The sequence below is a fragment of the Chiloscyllium plagiosum genome, unplaced genomic scaffold, assembly GCF_037043375.1.
Source record: "Chiloscyllium plagiosum isolate Xiang-an unplaced genomic scaffold, Cpla_swu_hap1 HiC_scaffold_20, whole genome shotgun sequence".
Classification (NCBI taxonomy): Eukaryota; Metazoa; Chordata; class Chondrichthyes; order Orectolobiformes; family Hemiscylliidae; genus Chiloscyllium; species Chiloscyllium plagiosum.
In genome coordinates, this window is record NW_028270158.1 from 19159653 (window position 1) to 19172891 (window position 13239).

Below are 13239 nucleotides of genomic sequence, written 5' to 3' on the forward strand. Positions count from 1 at the left end.
CACACACCGGATCATCAACACCACATTCACAGGAATCAGATTCACTAGAGAGGAAGAAAAGGACAACCAATTCCCATTCCTAGACGTGATAGTACTGAAAATATCGAACGGAAAATTCACCACATAGGTATACAGGAAAGCCACACACACAGACCAAATCCTGAACTACGAAAGCAACCATCCCAACACACACAAAAGAAGTTGCATCAAGACACTATTCAAAAGGGCCACAACACACTGCAGTACACCAGAACTGCAAGAAGAGGAAGAAGAACACCAATACAATGTATTCGCCAAAAACGGATACACCCGCAATTTCATCAACAGATGCCTAAGGGAAAGACAACGGAATGAGGACATGCCACAACGCAAAGGACTAGCCACGTTACCATACATCAAGAACATTTCTAAACTGACAGCCAGACTATTACGACCACTAGGACTCATAACAGCACACAAACCAACAGCCACTCTCAGACAACATCTCACCAGGATAAAGGACCCAATACCCAGCATGAGCAAAACCAACGTAGTGTACAAAATCCCATGCAAGGACTGCACAAAACACTACATAGGACAAACAGGAAGACAACTAACGATCCGTATCCATGAACACCAACTAGCCACGAAATGACATGACCAGCTATCCTTAGTAGCCACACACGCAGATGACAAGCAACATTAGTTCGACTGGGACAACACTACTATTATAGGACAAGCCAAACAGTGAACAGCCAGGGAATTCCTACAGGCATGGCACTCATCCACAGATTCTATCAACAAACACATCGGCCTGGATCCAATATACCGGCCACTGCAGTGTGGACAGCTGGAACTGACAACCAGAAGCGGCAGAGACAAACCACTATAAATGCCGGAGGAAACATCGCAGAAGCGCTTCACAGGAAGCTCCTAAGCACTGAGGATGTCACCTAGACAGGGGACGAAACATCTGCAACACAAATTCCCAGTTCGGCGAACAGAACCACATGTCTATGCAAAGTTTTCACATTCTCCCCGTGACTTCATGGGTCCCCTCCGCGTGTACCGGTTTACTCCCACAAACCAAAAATGTGCAGGTTAGGTGAATTAGCCATGCTAAATTGCTCATAGTATTCAGGGATGTGTAGGTTAGGTACATTAGTCAGGGTTAAGTGTAGAGTAATAGGGTTGAGGAATAGGTCTGGGTGGGTTACTCTTTGGGCGGGGGGTTGGTGTGGACTTGTTAGGTGGGTTACTCTTAGGTTGGTGTGGACTTATTGGACTACATGGCCTGTTTCCACACTGTAGGGATTCTATGAACAGGGAATTTTCCCCTTGGATCTAGTAATGAGGAAATGAACCAGAGCAGATAAAATAAGTTAAAGTAGGGAACATCAAAGCAAGAGTAACCATGAAACATCATACTTCAAGATGATAATAGAAAAAAGACATAAATATGATAAAAACTAACTTTAACTGATTGGAGAAAAGCTGATTTTGAGATGCTTAGAATCAAATTTGCAAAGAGTAAATGGGAATTGTAATGGCAAACAACATATAACAATGATGGATAACATATAAAACATTATTGTACAGAATTCAATGTAACTATATTCTGCTGCAGGGAAAAAACAAGCTAAGCACAAATGGGACTCCATGGATAAATAAAGACATCAAGAAACATTTGCAGTTTAGGAAAAAGGCATCATGCATTTGGTACATAGGCTGCAGAGGAATACATGATAAGAGACAATACAAAGAGATTAGGAGAGTCATCAAAAAAAACAATTAGAAAGGCATAGAGGAATGACGAAATTAAATTGTCAAGGAAACCAAACAAATGAAATTATTATACAGGTACATCAACAAAAAAAAGGAAGGGTTTGATAGAAATAGGACCATTAAGAGTTGACAGGATAATAATACATATATCAAAAGAGAGGTAGTAGAAATGTTAAATAATTACCTTGTTTTGGCATGTATATGGAAGTTTGAACTTTCTGATATTATGTCCAATGACAAGATTAGTAACGAATAAGTACATTTAAGATTAAAAACACAGAATGCATTGAATAAACTAAACAAACTCAGAGACATAGATGCCTGATAGATTGTAACCACATATTTTAAAAGAGTCTAGGGAAGAGATAAAGAGACATTACTGTCCACACAATAAACTGCTTGAAAAAATAATCCCTACAGTTAAGAGGAGACACAGACATTTTCAGGTATTATAGACCAGTTAGCTTATGTCAGGTGTAGGAAAACTAAAAAAATCTTTACTAAAGACAAAAATAGAACATCTAGAAATGTGGAATGTAATAATGAATAATCAGCATGAATTTCAGAAGGAGATACTTGCTTGCCGTACATTGTTACCCCCTCAAATATTCAGCGATGAGTAGACAATGGTAATGAAGGAATGCAATTTATATGGATTATCAAAAGTCTTTGATAAGTAACCCATGATAGCCTATGGAACAGGGTAAAGCATGCGGTATCAGGGGACAATGATAAAATTCTTGTGGGAAACAGCATAACTAGAAGCCACCAATATAAGATGATCACCAAGAAATCCCTTGAGGTATTCTGAAGAAATTCTTTCTCCAAAGAGTGACAAAAATGAGGGACTCATTATGGCAGGGACTTGTTGAATCATATTGTACACGATACATCTAAAGGGAAGTTTGACGAGCAGTTGATAGAGAAGGGAGATGGCTGGCATGGTAGATTTAGATGAGAGAAGGCTCAATCACAGCATAAACACAGACATGGACTGGTTGGGTTGAATGGCCTGAACCACATATCCAAAGCAATCATTTGCAAATAGACTCCTTAATGATATAATAACATCCACTTTCAGGGCTCCTTAAACAATCTATTCATTTAAAAGACAGAGGACCTGCAATCAAATATACTGAGCTGGTTGCTAGGAGATAGTGTACTGGACTAAGGTTAATTTATATTACACCAGTTTTCAAATATGTCTAATGAACCAAGTATTGATACAGAACCAATTTACCATCCGATTGTTGAAAGATATTGTCAGACACCTGGAGAAAGAACAGTGCTACTGATGCAAAAAATGAGGCTCATTAGTATTCATAAAGTTAGTAAGAAAATGTTCGTGTCAAGGTTCAGATCAGATAGTTGCCAGCGAGAAAGTTGTGTTTTCCCTAAAGTTTACTTTGTTGCAGTAGGTGTACTGCAACGGCAAAATGATAATCCACTTCTTTTAATTTAATTTTGAAAGCTGCATAATTTAAATATAAACAGAAGCCCATCTGACCCAATGAGAGACAACAACAAATGTACATTCTCTCACTTTTCACGATGCGTGAACGTGTTAATTAGTGAGAAGAGTTAGCACTTAATTTTTGTAAAATGACAGTCACAAAACCTCATTATTCTCAGATATCTTACAGGAAGCTTGTATATATGCCCCTGGCTTTTAAAATAAAGTAATTTCAGTTTAAAATAATTATATTTATTTTCTAATTAAAATGCATTTTTAAGGAGAAAGAATAGCTGAGTATTTCTACTTCATTACTTGAAGTTGACTTGTGCAAATAAATAATTAACAAGGATTTATCAAGGCAAATTTCAATTATTGATGGGTAAATGCCAAGTATAACTGTTTGTGTCTCTGTGGAGAGAGAAACATTTACTTTGTGAAGTTCCAAAGTGACTATAATCTGTGACTTTGATTTTCTCTCCTCAGATATTGTCAGACCTGCTAAGTATGCATGCAGCATTTCTGATTTTATTTCAGAGTTCCAGCATTGCAATATTTTATTTTTAATTTTGAGTAATTGTGGTGAAAATATTTCCACAAACATGAGTGTCTGTAATCAGCAGGCACGTATTTAAGATAAAAAAACAAAAGAATCATTGATAGATAAGAATTCTGAAAATGCAATGTGTGATCAGCACCTGGGTGTCAAAAAGAATGGAGTAGATTCAACAAAAACTTTCAAAAGGAAATTGGCTGTATTCTTGAAAGAAAAACATTTGCACAACTATCGGGAAACAGAAGGAGAGTAGGATTAATTAGATAGCTCTATTAAACTGAGCCGATTCAGATATGGTGAGCCAAAGTCTTTTTTTTCTGTACTGTGCGATTCTACAATCTCAGGTGATGACTGGCAGAAGTCCTGCAGAAATGGCATAGATGCTGTTTTCATCCATTTATATTGTTCTTCTGTGGGTTTCACTGACCTCCTGGCAGAATTCCAGTGGGAATGCAGTAGAACGTCCATGGAATTTCAGAACCATTATGTTTAACTTTCTCTGATAATTACTATTGTAAATTGATAAAACCAGTTGCAGAATGAAAACATGAAGACAATAAAAAAAATTATGGGAAGATGGGGGAGCTGGGTAGCACCAAAACAAACTTTGCTTTTCTTGTAAAATAAAACATAAAGCATCCTCAAAATAAAATCCTTTTAATTAGAAGGGGTATAAATTATAAATGCAATGACATAATTCTAAACCTATATAAATAATTTGTTAAGTCGGATTTGGAATACTTGGTGAAGTCTATAGCATCCTTTTAAAGAAGGATCACAAGGGAAAGGAGACAAATCAGTTGATGCTATTAAAGATGAGATTCTTTAGTTATGAGAAAATGGGATTGGCAGCAGATTGGAAATACTTTCCTTGTGCCAAGAGAAGCAGCTGATGTTGTTTAAGCCATTTCCTTGCTTTTCTAATCCCTTTACAGATTTTAAATCAAATTTAAAGACTCCAATAGCAAATGAACTCAATTCCTCAGGAGAAATTAATTAACAGATGTCCTGTTATTTGTTGAGAAATTGTACTGTGTTCAGCCAGTCAGAGTATGGTATTTTTTACCTCGTCCACAATAACTGATCACAGAAAATGCATTACAGGGTCTTCACTTGACCAAAGTAGTTTGGAAGAACTTGTAGATGCTGGAGAGTCAGAGTCGAAAAGTGTGGCACTGGAAAAGCACATCAGGTCAGGCAGCATCCGAGCAGCAGGAGAGCCAATGTTTCGGGCATAAACCCTTCATCAAGTAGTCTAGATACCATTAGGAAAATATTCATTAGGCAAAAGCTACTTGAGTGAAAATATTAACAATACTACAATGAGAGTTCAATTAACTACCGTGTTTTCTAATTTTTGGGAGCTCTGAGTTTGTTAATTTTGGTCCTTTTTGAGGGAACAGGCCTTGGTTGTGCTTAAACCATTTCTTCTTTGAAGGTAGCCTATTTTTCAACTACAATTTCCTCTATCAATGTTTTCCTCTACAGTCTATCCAACCCAGATTCATTCTTGCCCTATTGAAATTGGTTCGACCCCCCACCCGCATAAACTATTCCTACTCTGGATTGCCTATTAGCTTTTTCTATTGTCAGCCCAAAACCTTACGATATAATGAACACGACCTCCTAAATGTTTCTCCATTGACTCAATCTACTTGGTGCATCTCATTTCCAAGAACCAGGTACAATGGTGCAACTTTTCCGTAGGGCTAAACACATACTGCCATAGAAAAGTTTCCTGAACACAATCTACGATTTAAAATTTTTACTGGGCAATTCCTCTATGCCTGGAACATCCCTAAAGTCTCCATTTAATTTGGACACTTTAGAAGGTTTTGATAAATTCAAATAAAATATTACTCAGGAAAAAGTTTATTAAATACATATTAAGTACATAACCTCATAATTACGCCCAACACTCCCAACTACACTACTCCCTGAAGAAGGGTCATTGGACCTGAAATGTTAACTCTACATTCTCTTCAGCCGCCAAATCTGCTGAGATTTTCCAGCAATTTCTAAATTTGTTTCTGACTGTGTTAAGTACCTGGACTGATAACAGGTGGTTTCCTTGACTTATTGTAGTAGTAACTTCGACTAATAACAAATCTCTTTTGACTTGACAAAGGAGTGCGCCCCTTAGCTTTTCCAACGCAGCCATTTAGTCGAAGCACATGTTTATCACAAACCGCTGGCACATGTTGTAGATGTGACTCTGATGTAGCACAGTGTTGTACAGGAACACGTTCTGCCCCCTTCATTGATTACTGTTGGCAAACATGACAAGCTGCCAGATTTTATCCCAGCAGTAAGAGATAAGGCAAGGCAGTTGTTCTGTAAGTTCGCAATGATGTGAAATGTGCAAAGGGGCAAGGCAGGAATGCTGTGAAACCCCAAGGAGGCGCAAAGTGAGTGAATGCTAAGAAAACAAGTAAGAAGTGCATGCTGCACCTAGGCAGAAGATTGGAACCTGCACCTGTGTGCAAAGCAAACTTGCATTACAATACAATGTATCAGTGTGGTCTAAAGTGCAGCATTGAAATGGTGTATTCGAAGTGAGTCAAGAGTGTGGTGCTGGAAACACACAGCAGGTCAGGCAGCATCCGAGGAGCAGGAAAATTGACGTTTTGGGCAAAAGTCCTTCATCATGTTTTTGCCCGAAATGTCGATTTTTCTGCTCCTCGGATGCTGCGCTTTTCCAGCACCACACTCTCGATTCTAATCTCCAGGATCTGCAGTCCTCACTTTCGCTTGTATTCTAAGTGAGTTGAGATGCGCCTTGATAATATGGTGAGGCTGATACATGTCCAATGCAATTTCTATGGGCAGTCAATATAGGTGGTTGTCACCCATGAAGAATGCCCTGAGGTGATTAGGACTGCTGACGAAATCTTAGGCCCAGAGGGCAAGCAGCGAGCTAGAGTCAGCAGGTGCTCATTCTGACACTCATGTCAGGAATTGTCATAGACCAGTTTCTCTGAGCCACGTCAGAGAATAGCAAGCTGCTTCTTAACGAAGTGAGAATAGGTATCATGTGATGTTAATCCATGCAAATAGGTATCATGTGATGTTAATCCATCCATCCATCCTTGCTTTGCATCTTGCTGTCAAAATACTTCGACAGCAAAATTGTTCTGTTTTCTCAATGTTGAGTATTTCCTTTTTCTGATCTTCCCATATTTTCCTCACCAATTTGTCATTGCTCACATCATTGAGGGTGTAAGAAAATTCTCCCACGAAAATTAGAATAAGGGCAAAAACATAAAAATCTGGTAATACTTTATAATTAAGTTTTGAAAAGATCAGAAAAATACTTCTGTTATCACTCACCTTTTCCGCTTTCCCAATTCCTACACCAGTCATCCTTTCAGTTAAAAACTAAACAATCCTGACAAGGAGTTTCTAAGGCTTTTTACCAATGCAAAATGAAGTTATTTCTACAAAGTATAACTTCCTTCTACTTTGAAGCTGTGCCAAATTTGATTTGAACATTTAACTGATCTCTGTCATAGCCTTTCTGAAACCAAGTCTCTTTTAAATGAGTTTTACAGAAAAAATAGCCCACAAATGCTAAGTGGACAGATCAATTTCTGAAAAATGTCACAAACGATAATGTGGGCTGCAGATGTAATCGTCAATGGCAGTAAATGGGGCAAGCAATTATCCACAATGGTGCTAAAATGAGAATTAACTCAAGATTTAGACTCTAGACTAAAGCTTTAGATATATTATGAAATTTTCAAGCGATCAACAGACGTGAATGAAGGCTGTAAAAGTTGGCTGCATCTAAATCACTTCCTTTGACAATTTACTGACATGTAGCGTGTTAAAAATCTATTAGCAACTACATTTGCTTCCACAGATTTATTCCATTTCACAGGTCCCTGCTGCAAATTAATCTCATACCCAAGTCACATCTTCCTTTCACCATTTCTTTTAAGCATTTTTGTGTCAAAAGCAACACTTTGATTTATTTCTAACATATTTCAAATGCAATTTTAAAGTGATTCATTTTGAAAATAAATTAGTTTAACTTTTCTATTTTACCTTGATATCCTTAAAGCATAAAAGGATGTGAGGGGGTGGGGGGTGGACAGACATGATCTTTGTTCTGATTACGCAGAATGAGGTGCTGTCAACAGAACAATTTTATTTGCATTCATTTACTGAGATGAAATGTCTCTCTTTTACACCAAGTTACAATCTGTTGCCTGCAGGTGTGACAGAACAAACCTTAGGTAAGTCAGAAAAAGCCTGGGAAGGGTGGAGGGAGTACCTCCAGTGGTAAGGTCCCTACTATGAACTAGGAAATCAGAATTTAATTCCCACCTGATCTAGAAGTATGTAATAACATTTCTGAGCTGTTGATTAGAAAATATAAAACAAATAATAGCCTTGGAACTCACCTTGTGTGTAATAAATATTGCATTATAAATAAATATTACATCTTGTTGGATTGTGTAACGTATCAGCTGGTTACCAGGAAATAGTTGTTGACTATTCCCTTAATAAAGATTATCTAATGATTATATGATTTGGAAATGCCGGTGTTGGACTGGGGTGTACAAATGATTATACATCAACATGAAGGGTGATCTAATAATTAGTAAACTGACATGACCCCTGGTGCAATACTGAGTGCAGATTCTGATGGCAGTAGAGACACTTCCACTGCCCTCAGTTAGTTCCCTCTCTTTCGAAGAGAATGCAGGTTGTGCTCAAAGTCCTGATCGTTATTTTAGTCTGGAACATGAGCATGTGAGGGTACTGAGTGAGTGCCTGAATTAAGGATGACTCTTCTACCCATGCGGCCAAATATCACTGTCGAGATTTATTCATAATATCTACTTGGGGAAAGTGGTGGAGAACTGCATGATGAAGAAAACTCTTGAGACCCTTCAAAAACAAACATATTTGTTAGCCCCAATTTCAGTTTCACCCTTATTTCAAAATACTTACTCCACACAGTAAGCTCAGCTGATGCATTCACTGTTCCTTTGGAATTCGCTGCAAAGCAGGTATATGCTGCTGCATCTTCAGTATGGGCTGGTTTTATCAGTAGTCCGCCTGACTCCAAAAGTACAAACCGTGGAATTTGTATTGAACCACTTGCCAATATCTTAGTGCCTGTTCGAAAATGAGGCTAATCAGTAAATGCAGACAACTCTCAGCAATATACTTGTGCAGCAATGTAGACAATATATCCACGTACTATAGAAAGAAAGGAAGAACGAGAGAAAGACTGCAAAGAAGGTGACAACTTGTATCGGATTTGATTTATTGTTGCAACATGTACCTAAATACAATGAAAAGTTTTCTTTTGCAGGCAGTACAGGCAAATCATAACATATAAGAACATACAGATCTTTATTTATATGGTGCATTGAAGGTATTAAAACATTCTATTGCACTTCTTAGGAACATCAACAAAAAAACTGATACTGAGCCAGTTAAGTAAATCGGAGGGCAAATAATCAAAAGATGGACTAAACTGCTAGATTTTATGAAGTGTGTTTAAGAATGAAAGCGAGACAGAGTGGATTTGGGAGGGAACTCCAGAGCTTTGGCCTTAGCATCTGAAAGTATGACCACAAATGGTGGAACAATTAAAATCAGGAATGTTTATGTGGCTAGAATTAGATGGCCATGAATATCTTGGAAGGTTGTAGAATTGGAAGGCTGGAGATGAAAAAAATATGGGATGGGATGAAATGCAAGTCCGTGGAGGCAAAGGAGCAGGGGAATTTTACTATTGCAGTTACTGGGAGCCAATACACTCAGCGAGCAAAGGTGTAACAACTGAATGGGATTTCATGCAACAAATCACATTACTTGCAGTTCTTCAATTTGTATAAACTTATGTCAAATTTTTAATATCCGCAATTGATTTTTCTTAGGCAAAGTGATTGAAACAAAGAGATAACACTCTTTTGATTGGAACATTGCATATTCAAATACCCTTCCCATCAATTTTTCAGCTATTCTTCTAAATGAGAAAGTTGTTGAATAGATGGGGTAACCACATTTTGCTTCATAAAAACTAGTGACTAAATGAGAAGAAAAGTTTGCAAGCCAAGTTTCCACAAAGTTCCTTTCTTAAATCTGTCAAAACTTTTACATTTGAAAAACAAAGTATCTTTTTGAGAAGAGAAATGGTGGTCAGGCTGGAGACTGATTATGTATTTTCATCATTATATTTAGGAAAATGACTAAGTTTTGAAATACAAACTTTCATCACAGGATTGCAGAGTTCAATAATTTGTTCAAACTTTGAAGCAGGCAGTTTGACTACTATAGATAGAAGGACTTCTCTCGATTGTTGTTGGCAGTGTGCATTGAAAAACAATTTTGACATTGATGTTATCTAATTTGTCATCAGGGAAAAATGAAAGCATAATGCTTTATTCTTTCCCAAAATAACATTTTACTATATTTACCTGTTTTCCATGTAATGCGCGGTTTTGGTGCTCCTGAAACTTCACAGTGTAAAACTGCTGCTGTTCCATCTGTCACTGCAGTGTCTGATGGAGCTCGAATGAAAGATGGTGCAATGTCTGAAAAATATATCACCAAAATGAGATTAATGATATTTTAAATTTCTACTTTGGGAAGGAAAAATAAACTTAAATTAGCTTAACATGAAATGATTTAATCTTACATCTATTTGCATTATCTTGATCACAAAAAAAACTTTCTTCCATTCCAAGCTGACTGTATGAGAGAGTAACCTGTTACATATCACTTGAAATATAAACAGCATTCTTGGTTTTCCTAATCTTGAAAACATCTATGAGTAGGAATTTAATGATCATTTTACAGTCAGCCAACCTAGACAGTTAATGCCTATGCTGAGGTAGTGCACCCTCATATCCAGACCTCAAGTTACAGAGCTACTCAAATTTAAATTTCAGGCCATCTGCACTGCTCTGGCTCTCCACCAATGTAAGCCATAGTTTTTAATGTGGGACAGCACAGCCTATGAGCACAAAGCTAGGCAACAGCACCATCAAGACAAGCACAAAGACAATGTGCAGAGTAAATAGTTCTGTTTTGTACATATTATCGGAAGTGGATTGTTGAATTCAGTTACTTCTTTTAGACGTCTTTTTCTGGAGTCTCATTTTCGAATTAAGACAAGAATACATTGCGATGGGATTCAGCAGAAGGAAGAAAAAGTTGGAAAAGCAGTGGAGATGTGATCTCAGAAGAAGGATCTGAAACAGATGGGCTTGAAAAGCCCAGCAGAACACAGAAGACATGGATACATGCCCTCATTCTCCTTCTTTTGAAGTACCACAAAAAGTATGCTGGCAAGGGCTTTCCTATCTTGACAGTGAGCTTGTGAAGGATGCAGCAGTTTACTACATGCTTGGAGATGTGTTCTAGCCAGAACTGGAGGGCTTTCCTCTGAATGATCCAAGCAACAGAATCATTTTTTGATGGTTTGCTCCACAATATTCTGGTTATAGAGAAGTTCTTTGAACATGAGTGGCAATGCACACTTGATGCATGGGTCACAGCTGTATCTGATTAAGTAGCATTTGTCACCAATCAACTAGTCTTTGATTTCTCCATATGGCTACAAGATGGTGGTATTAGCTGATCAGCTCAGGATTGAAAATGTGTTGCTGGAAAAGCGCAGCAGGTCAGGCAGCATCCAAGGAACAGGAGAATCGATGTTTCGGGCATTCCTGAAGAAGGGCTTATGCCTGAAACATCGATTCTCCTGTTCCTTGGATGCTGCCTGACCTGCTGCGCTTTTCCAGCAACACATTTTCAGCTCTGATCTCCAGCATCTGCAGCCCTCACTTTCTCCTCAAAGATCAGCTCAGGATGTCTGCCTCACTGCTACTGCCATGACAGCAAATATTCACCAACACGATCCCTTGGTTTTGTATTCAGGATGACTGCAATCCATTTTTTAAAATTTCTTTACCTCGCACATCACTGTTCTCTTTGGCTTTTGAATCATCAACATTTTTGCCTTTTAAGTTGCCCTACTCTTCATTCCATCACTGATCTTCTCGTTTCCTTTCCCCCCTCACCCTTTCACGTACATAAACCTTTTCTCAATTCTGATGAAAGCTTACATTATTGAAATATTAACTCTATTTCTTCCAAGATGCTGTATTGCCTGCTGGGTAGTTACAGCATTATCTGTTTTTACTTCACATCTTCACTATTTGCATTATTTCTTTCTAGTATCAACATGATTCTCTGTGCATGACTGCCACTGAGTGAAGTAGCCATTTTATGTATGTAGTGCCAACTCAGCATTTGGTATTGTTTATTGTCAAATTCCACTGACACTTTATGTTCTGTTGCATGCATGGAATGCTTTTGACAGCATGATTATAATGTACTACGTGGTGCTCTGGCAATATTTAAAGACTCAGCCAATATTTAAAGATTATGGCTTCCATAACATTGGCATCATAACATTACACAATCAATGTTTTCTGCAAGAGGTACTGCAGAAATTCCTATGCTAGGGCTTCTCAAAGTCACACTTGGTCAAACACAGTCTTGGTATCAACGGCTGTCACTCTCACCTCTGGAATTCAGCTCTTTTGTCCATGCTTGAACCAAGGCTGCAATGAAGTCAGGAGCAGAGTGGCTCTGGTGGAACCCAAATGATCAGGTTATTACTGAGCAAATGATGCTTGATTGCAGTGTTAATGACACTTTCCATCACTGTACTGATACTCAAGAGTGGACTGATGGAACTGTAATTGGCTGGTTTGAATTTGTCCTGCTTGTTTGCAGGACATACCTGAGCAAGTTTTCTGCTGTCAGATAGAAGTCACCATTATAACTACTGAAACAGCGTGGCTTGGGGAATGGCAAGTTCTAGAGCACAAGTCTTCAGCACAATTGCTGGAATGTTGTCAGGGGTATGTTGCCTTTGCAATATCCAATGTCTCCAACTGGTTCTTGATAATGATGAGAAGTGTTGAATTGGCTGAATTGATGCAGGGTTACTAAAACCGGTTCTTCAAAATTGTCATCCTAAACTATTCCATCTCATTCAATTCCTTCATGCTTTGAAAAGCCTTCTGAAACTCACTGCTCAACCATGTCTTCAATTTTCCAAAGTTAAAAATCACACAACACCAGGTTATAGTCCAACAGGTTTAATTGGAAGCACACTAGCTTTCGGAGCGACGCTCCTTCATCAGGTGATTGTCAATTTTCCAGTGTGCCTATCATTCTACCTTTTACTTGATGGGTGTTAGATAAATTTAAGCTGTTCCTGTAAATTGATTCAATATTAATTTTTTCCTTGAATTTTTTTGATATTTCAGATTTTTGCTTTTATCATCCTGTAACTGTTATAACCTGAAACAACAGATACACCGAGTGGAAAAATAATCCTCTTATTCAACTACAGAAATTTCAGTACATTACATGGTAAATTAAGAACAAGCAGATAAAAAGAGTCATAGAGTCATACAGCATGGAAACA

General features: G+C 38.0%; 1 protein-coding gene across 3 annotated transcripts in view; it reads right to left on the reverse strand.

Annotated features, from left to right (window-relative positions):
- sdk1a (sidekick cell adhesion molecule 1a) overlaps window positions 1–13239 on the reverse strand; it is a 932616-nt gene that overhangs the window by 305784 nt on the left and 613593 nt on the right. For all 3 annotated transcript variants that reach the window (XM_043711904.2, XM_043711902.2, XM_043711903.2), the window contains 2 exons: window positions 10211–10327; window positions 8733–8900 (listed from right to left, as the gene is read on the reverse strand). In XM_043711904.2, coding sequence (XP_043567839.2) covers window positions 8733–8900; window positions 10211–10327 — 285 coding nt within the window. The remainder of the gene's footprint in view (window positions 1–8732; window positions 8901–10210; window positions 10328–13239) is intronic.